The sequence below is a fragment of the Echeneis naucrates genome, chromosome 21, assembly GCF_900963305.1.
Source record: "Echeneis naucrates chromosome 21, fEcheNa1.1, whole genome shotgun sequence".
Classification (NCBI taxonomy): Eukaryota; Metazoa; Chordata; class Actinopteri; order Carangiformes; family Echeneidae; genus Echeneis; species Echeneis naucrates.
In genome coordinates, this window is record NC_042531.1 from 16,793,340 (window position 1) to 16,802,129 (window position 8,790).

The following is an 8,790-nucleotide window of genomic DNA, read 5'->3' on the forward strand; positions in this document are numbered from 1 at the left end:
AAAGAGGCTATATTTGATGATTTAATGAATTCTTTATGTGGTGTTGTCTGGGCTGTGTGTTAAATGTGTCTGTATGATTAAGATTGATTACTCTTGCTGTAAACCAAATGTACTTACTGGGAGAAATAAAATAAACGAAAAAACAGCAATGTTCACATTTTTGCGCAAATAACGATTTGTTCATCTCTTCTGTTTCAGCTTAACTTTGTCTTGTTTGTGAACATTGTGCGAGTCCTGGCCACTAAAATTCGGGAGACAAATGCAGGGAGATACGACACCAGGAAACAGTACAGGTAGTGAACTGACTGATTTACTGCATGTTTATTCTGTCATGTGCTTTTATGAATCTGAAGGCCCGTAGTCCATCTTTACTCAGAGGTGGGATTAATGAGCTCCTGTTTAATCACCAAAGCAGGGGACATTCATCATTCTGTCTGATTCCTGATCTATCTGTGGATCTCAACATAAAATTCACTGTTCCTAAAAAGACTGCTGAAGTTTGACTGGTGAAAAAAACAGATTTATTTCCCAGAGAGTGCCACAAACATCCCTCCAGAAGGATGTAATTGTTGCAGAGATGCTTTCAACAGCGGAAATAGTCAGATGAGTATTTGAACACGGTTTTGGATCGACTCACAATGCATTGTTTATAAGAGTGAATCAATGTGTCAATAGGTAGAAGCTGTGATATAAAACAGACAGTGGTTTCTAAATCAATATTGTTTCTTGGTTTTTCGCTTTTCGTTTTATTCACCCACATTTTCATATATTTACCTGCCTTCTTCTGAATATACATCTGAGCATTTAGTGAAGTATAAATCTGAATTAGATACAGAGCACATGCACAGAGTTCCATGCCTAACTAGTGTACAGTCCTTCACTTCATCCTTGATGAAAGCTGAAAAGGCCCCTAACAGTTTCCTATACACACAAGTTTCTGATGATGCTGATTACCCTGCAGATGCTGCATTGGTGATGTATGTGCAGCAAAGATGCCAGCAAGGCATCAGTGATCATTTAAGCTGTTTTCACTCTCCTGTTTAATTGGTGTCTTTTTTTCCATTCCGTGGCCACAAAGGCAGGAAGTAATGTGTGCTGGCTGGATAATGGACCACTCGTTTTGGCAGAAATGGTAGAGTTAATTTACAGTGCTCAGTTTTCTGCCACCGACCCAGCTTTCATGGCATGCTTGAGCCTTGGTGGTTCCAAAGTGGTGACACATCCAAATAACTTGTAGTTGCGTAGAATTATTTTAACTAATGATCTTATGCAGCGGTTTAGAAACGGCTCCAAATAACTTTCTCAACTTGTGCAAATCTACAATCATCCTTCTTAGATCTTCACTGAGTTCCTTGGACTTTCCCTTCGTTCTGAGTATTGGTCAGTTCAGTGAGCACTTTCAAACAAATGCTTTGTATGCTGGCAAAGAGAAACTACCAGTTGCAGTCAATCATGATCACTAAAGAGAAGTTACTTGGGCTTGGCCTTGTCAAGTTAAAGAAATTCTACAGCCTTCATCACCACTTATTTAAAGATTTAGGTGAAGGTATGTAAATATTTTGAGCCTGTATATATAATTCTAACCCTGTGTGGATTTAGAGAAAATCATTGAAGATGTATGCTGTATAATCATTCCACCCTGGAAAATGAATGGTTCAAATGGGCAGTTCAAAAGTTAATGACATTCATTCCATTGATGAGCGTATGTAAACTTCTAACCAAAACTTTAAGTAGATGTGTGTAAAACAGCCAGCTGAATGAGTTTCATTAAACATGGCTTAGAAATGGGGCTGAAAACCTTTCAGTTGAAACTATGAAATGCACTATGAATGCAGCTCTGGACCTTAAACAGCAAACACATCTTTACACAGTTGCATATGGATTTCCACAGCCTAGTCAAGACATGCGTTACATGTCAACTTAAAATTGCATGGAAAGAGCAGCTTGAGTCAAAACCATTTATTGATTTAAAAGTGCATTTTCCCCTGTCAATACTGGACTGCTACATATTGGGCGTGTTGCGTCATTTCCGGTCACTGGCGGGTGCGCTCTCTGTCATCTCTTGTGTTGTTTCCACTGTTCTTCTGCTATTATTTCCTAATTCACTCGATTAATCCGACAGCAAATTATTTTCACACCAACACTAGGTTAAAAAGTCGATATCTCTCCTTTCTCCAAAGGTTATAACCGGTTCTGCTCCTCCGCTAATCAAACTACCCGATTAGCAATGTCCTCTAGCTCTGTCTTCGTCCTTCTCCTCCTCTCCTGTTCTCTGTGCCTCATGTGTAGTTATTCTTCTGCCTCCTTTTATAATGGCACCTCTTGTCATAGATGCAGGATGATGGTAGAAATGGAGGCGAAAATTAATGAGTTGGAATCACGGCTCCGCACTTTAGCTAGCCCAAACTATGCTAAATTAAACCTATGCTAGTGTAGCTAGCCTTCGTCCTGTAGCCGGTGCGGGCCGACCTAGACGAGTTCATACGGCAGCTAAGATAGTTTCCTCCCCCCCAGTGGCTCCCGAGCAGCCGGGATCTAGTCAGGGCGGCTGGGTGACTGTCCGAGACAAGAGGCATAGTCGTAGGCAGCAGCCCCCGGTTCACCACCGACCAGTTCACGTTTCCAACAGGTTCTCCCCTCTCAGCGACACACCCGCTGAAAAGCCGACTCTAGTGAAGGTGATTCTATTCTGAGGAACGTGAAGTCAGCGACACCGGCGGCCATAGTGAAGTGTATCCCGGGGGCCGGAGCAGGGACATCCAGTCTTATCTGAAACTGCTGCTGGCTAAAATATGCTAATATTGTTATTCACGTCGGCAGTAACGACACCTGACTTCGCCAGTCATCGGTGTGTACTTTTGCTAAAATGATGTCGGACACTGTGGTTTTCTCCGGCCCCCTCCCCAGTCGGACCGGTGATGACATGGACAGCTGCTGGCTGTGGAGGTGCTGCCCCGGAAACAACGTCAGCTGAATCAGTGCTGAGCAATTGCTCATGACAACAGCTTATTTTCTTTTACTTAAGTGATTTAGTGAATACTCACTCCTTTATGAAAAACACACATTGTAGCATAGAATATAGTAACTATTCATTTTCTGTATTATATATTGTGACAATGGTTGAGAAGGGCACATTTAAATGTTGGGTCTGAGCTGTACAAAACAAAAAAAAAAAAAAAAAAAGAACTCTTGGCACACTTGCTGACCCTTTTGTTGAAACCAAGTTAGCAAAACCTTTAGATTCTGTTGGTTGTCCTTTTGTATTATTTGAGCGTTATCTCGATGATATGTCTCATATCGCTTCATCCTATTTTTTCCTCCAAAGAAATTAAAGAAAATGAATGACAAAGTAAATAATTCATTACAATTAGCCACCCCCTGCCATTGCTGTGATCCCTCTGCACTCCAGAAAATACTAAAGCAGCATCTCGCTGTGCACACTGTCTATAGAGACATTGGTAGAATTGCACTGACCAAATAATTAGTAGATTAATAGATGAAGTGGGAGGGCAACAAATGAAGACTAACAATGGAATATCTAATATATCCGTTCTAATTTACTATAATCACAGATGCAGTTCAGCTCTATATTTGTGTGTGTGTGTTTCCACAGGAAACTGGCAAAGTCCACCCTTGTCCTTGTGCTTGTGTTTGGCATACACTACATCATCTTTGTGGGGATGCCGCATACCTTTGAGGGGCCGAGCTGGGAGGTCCGCTTGTACTGTGAACTGTTCTTAAACTCATTTCAGGTACGTCCTATCTCCATCTCAGTCATGTGACATTACCTCTTTGCATAACGTCGTTTTATTTAATTTAACTCATACATTAAATTAGCTCATTAGACTTACACCTTTGTACTGTTTTGGCAGATTCGTGTGGGCTTGAACAAATGAATAACTCATAGATAGTATCTCACCCACTAACTCCACACACATCAACAAGCTTTGTTTTATTAATGCACTCACAACATAATTCACATCACATGGCTGCATTATGTACTGCTTTGTGTTGTCTCATTGTGACTTGTAAAAGACACACAAATCAAGACTGCATTGTTCAGTGAAGCATTTTGGTAAGGAAATTGATTCATTCCATATTTCAGCCTGGTCTAGGTTTATAATAGAAATTCAAATGCAATGCGTGTATGTGGAAGGGCTTGACATGTGGAAATTAAAATTGAAGGGCCAATAAAATTCTACTACAGAAGCTCAGCCATGAATAGTTAAGCATACTGTGTCACTAATGCTCATTTCAGGTAGATGCCTCACCAGTTAGTTATCTCTAATTATTTTTCAGTCTGGGCTTCTTTGAAAAAGGCCACTGTCCACTTAGTGTAGATAGTATTAAATCTAAATTGACCCCTTTTCTGGCTGATAATCAGTTTTAGAAGTTTGGATCAACTTTAAATTGCTCTAATGTTCTGCCAACCATTTGTATATTAAAATTGTGTACTGAGATGGGAGATAATGTGTCAGCTATTGAAAAAGAAAACCAGTGTACACAGATGCTGTGCTACATAGATTAGCTGTGACAGTGCTTAGATTAATTCAGAATATGTAATCATCTTTTGCATGAACAGCTGGAAGGTTTATTGATGGAGAGATGGGATGTGGCGTAAAGGCAAATTAACATAAAATGAAAGGGCATTATGGTGTCCCGCAGTAGACACACCCATCACAAGTATAACTATTTTATGTGTGCAAATTCATTTGCAGGCAATTTAGTTCCCCCGGATTACATTTCTATTCACCTAATGAGAATATTTGTCCTGGCAACTGTTCATTTGTGGCAGCAAATGCTGCTTTGATCAACAGGCATTAATATGTCGTGTTTTCAGTGCGCTCAGTGATCCTTTAACACTGGAAGCATCCTTCCATCTCGACTGAGACCAAGGGACCAAATCATGACAAGGATGTCAAGACCCCTAGTTTAACAAAAAACATTAGTTTTACTTTACTTTACAAATCGGTCATACTTAAAGGGTAAAGAAAAACAACTGATAAGGAGATGGACATCCCAGCCAGAGAGAACAATAGATGAAAAGTTACTGGGCCAGCCATGCCAACTCATCCCCCTTCCTATCAAAAGAAAAATGAAAAAACCCAACACTCTAAATCAGGTTGAGAAGAAACCCCCCCCACAAAAAAAAAAAAAAAAAGCGGGAAAGATTCCCCAGAAGCTGCTGCTGGCTGTCAGGCGTGTCCGCACCTCCCCCTTTTCTCTCATGGAATAATTGTCTCCATAGATGCATAAAGGCATCATGTTTGTTTTGTCCAAAACTCTGTCATTCTATTATCTTCTACTGCTTATCTGTTGCTGGGTTGCTGGGAGTGCTGGAGCCAACCCCAGCTCACCTTGGACAGGTCACCAGTCCATCACAGGGCCCACACACAGAGACAGACAGAGACCAACAACCACTCACACCCACAGACAACTTAGAGTCAGAGTAGAGTTAATCCAAACATGATGTCTTTGGATGGTGGGAGGAAACCCACACAGGGAGAACATGCAAACTCCACAAAAAGGCCCCAGAACGGGAACGGGACCTGCGACCTACTTGTTGTAGCCACTAACCGCGATGCCACTGTGCTGATCATAGTTATTGAAGAGGCAGATTCCGGCGAGTAAGATGCGCGTCACATGTGTAATCATCTGAGAAGAATTGAATTTACCCATTCCACAAGCACATCATACAAAGTCCACATGGGTCTTTTGTGAGAGGGCTCTATGCCAATGAAAGCCAAAAACAGGAGTCACCGCAGTGTCAGTCACCAGAAAGACAATAAAATTTCTATCACTCACTGTCTGAAGCCCCAACATCTGTGAAAAATATTGAAATTATACTTTCACTACTCAAAACTCATGTACTATAATGGATGCTGGCAAAGCAGGAAGAACAGAAGAGCTCTATTCATCAGTCTGTTAGGTCATTTATTAGACATTTTTCATCATCTGCAAAACCTCGACAGATTTTGTAAAAAGGTTATTGAACAATGGTTATATATTACTGCTCTGATGAAGATGTTCTGTGCAAGAAATTTCGGAATGGAGGAAAGGCATAAAGGAGTGGAAAGTGTCCAGGTGCTAAAATCATCTCATCAAATTTTCTCTGTGGCATTTGTGAAAGAAACAAATGAATGTATGGCAGGAAGAATCAGTAATTGCAGTTTTCTCCAATCCTTGTAGAAGTCGTAGATTGATCTGACATCTTACGAAATCCAAATGGCTTAATCTACGTGAACTAGACATCTAGCATCATTATCTATTATCTATCGACAAAAAGGTTTCCCTGGTTTGATATGGTTGCGACTATCACAACCACCTCCTATATTATTGCTTTATATCAAATAATTCCCTCTTTATGCCTATCACTGTTACAGTATGCTGTAGTAGTATCTTCCCTGTTCCCGTCGTAGGAATATTGGGTGTAAAATTTGAACTTTTGATTTGGTATTGAAACCTCCTCATCATCTTTATTTAATGGAAGACAGTATTAGTGTTGTATTTCAGATACAAATGATATTTTATAAACCATGGCTGTCATCTGATGCCTTTTGTACATTTGAATTTTGCTGTGATCTGAGCTTATCTGAGTCAACCTTGTTTTCCAGGGTTTCTTTGTGTCTATCATCTATTGCTACTGCAACGGAGAGGTCAGTTTTTTCTATTGCATCACACAGAAGGAACTCAAACGCTACAAAACTAAAGCAAATATACACACAATGAAGGGTCTGATTCTTGAAGTTAAAACATGATGCAGCTGACATATTTGTAAATTTTCCACCAAATTTTTTACCATCTCAAATGTAATAGAAAGTGCTACCATGGAATTGTTCACGCTCTCTCTTCATTCCTCTAATAGCTGATAAGTTAGTTTTTAACAGGCAATCTGAAGTTTTGCTATTTTTCTGAATCCTGCGGAGCACTCTGTTCCGCGGCAGAACAATCTGTTCTCAAAGCTCAAAAGTTGTCAAATCCTTTTTTGTGTGTTGAGTTGGAGCTCTGTGGTGCATCACTTTGTTACTACCACTGAATAAAATGACTGATTATTTGTGAGGTCTTACAATCAACACCTTACTCTGTAGCTGCGTGCAGCATTAAACTGTTTTCCAGGCTTGTTTTATTCTCTGAGCCAATGCAGTTTGATTATGATCCAGAAAATAAGCTTAGGCGAGTTGAGACTTTCCTCCCTGAGATTGATAGAGAATGTGATGCTTTCAAAGATTACCATAAAGTCATGATGTTTTTTCCACAATTTTCCACAGTTTTTCTCAAAAAAAAAAAAAAACAAAAAACAAAAAATAAACACAAACAATTTTTTGCATTTACTTTATATTAAATTATATTTGGGATTGATTGTAAACCATCAACACTCTAAAATTACAGTGCAACACCAAATCATGATAACTTAGACACCTATTTTGCTGTGTGAAAATATAAACATAATATTATTTTGTGATTCCCATCCTTGCAGGTCCAGACAGAGATAAAGAAAACATGGACACGCTGGAACCTGGCCTTTGAGTGGGAGGGCCCAGTGGTTTGTGGCCGCTACCGTTACGGTTCAGTGGTTGTCGGCATGAACAACAACAGCACCAGCAGTCAGTCCCACCTGGCTGGGGCTGGGCCCTCCACCCGCTCAACCACTCTTGTTTCAAGTCGGGCTTACCAGAGCACGGCCCCCCCTGTGATTGTCATGCACGCCACTCTTCCAGGTTATGTCATCAGTAACTCAGACCCATCCATACCTGAAGAACCGGAGGACAGCGGACCCAAGCAAGTAGACGATATCTCACTGAAGGAAAATCTGACTGTTCTAAATATAAATGCAACAGCTGAGGATGAGGAGGAGACACTGTAGCAGCTGTCTAATGCCAATGAAGGCTTGGGAGAGTAAGGGACTGTTTTGTGGATGGAACTGTGTCAACCCACCACAGCTTCACGCAATTCAAATTCTGAAGAGGAAAGCTAAAGTAAATAAAATGTTGAACTGCACACAAAACATCGAAAAAAGTCATGGCCCACTCCAAGAATAAGAAATTAAAATACAAACAAATGCATTATGAATGTGTTAGAAAATTGGAAGGCCAGTTAGCAGCAACCGAAGGAAAAATACATAGATGCAGGCACTGAAACGTAGTGCTGCCTTATTTGGGGCTAAGTGTTTGTATGATGCAAAATTTGTAGAAGGTAGGGGTGTCAAGTCCAAACTAAAGTTCTGAAGAGAAAATGCAGCCCACTGAGCTGAAAAAAAAAGATGAATAATGAAATAAATAAATCATTTTATCACAAATTCAGCTGCAGAGATGTTAGCTTGTTCTCCGTCTATATCACCTTCACAGGATTAGAAATGACACAGAGCTGGGAAATGGCTACATGTCTGTAATTTGTATTTTAAAAAGAACTCAAATTACTGACTAAACAGAAACACGTGCTTTCCTCAGGGAGGAGCGCAGCACCATCGAGCCCTCTGTTGACCAGCATCCACTGGGCTGAAAATCTGAGGCTGGGAAATTCAGCTACTGTGGAAATGGGCTGTCTCCAAAAGAAAGTCGATCCTCATTGACTCACATGTTAAAATGAAAACAGTGATGTTGGCCTTTTTCTGAAGTTTCTAGTTCTCTTGTTGGTTTAATCTCATCAAAAGTGTCTGTCATCTGTGTAAGAGGAGAATACATCCTGGAAATGAAAGATAAATCCTTTTTTTTTTAGTTTGTTGAAAAACTGATGTAATGTGCATGCTTGTCAGTTGTAAGATCACATTATGACGATTCATGTATTTTGTGA

At 40.2% G+C, this 8,790-nt stretch overlaps 1 protein-coding gene across 1 annotated transcript in view; it reads left to right on the forward strand.

Moving 5' to 3' along the window:
• pth2ra (parathyroid hormone 2 receptor a) overlaps window positions 1-7,864 on the forward strand; it is a gene marked incomplete at its 5' end in the record, with an annotated part of 29,552 nt that extends 21,688 nt beyond the window's left edge. Inside the window, 4 exon segments of the mRNA XM_029530853.1 lie at window positions 199-293; window positions 3,614-3,752; window positions 6,615-6,656; window positions 7,478-7,864. Coding sequence (XP_029386713.1) covers window positions 199-293; window positions 3,614-3,752; window positions 6,615-6,656; window positions 7,478-7,864 — 663 coding nt within the window.
• Between the last annotated feature and the right edge of the window lie 926 nt (window positions 7,865-8,790).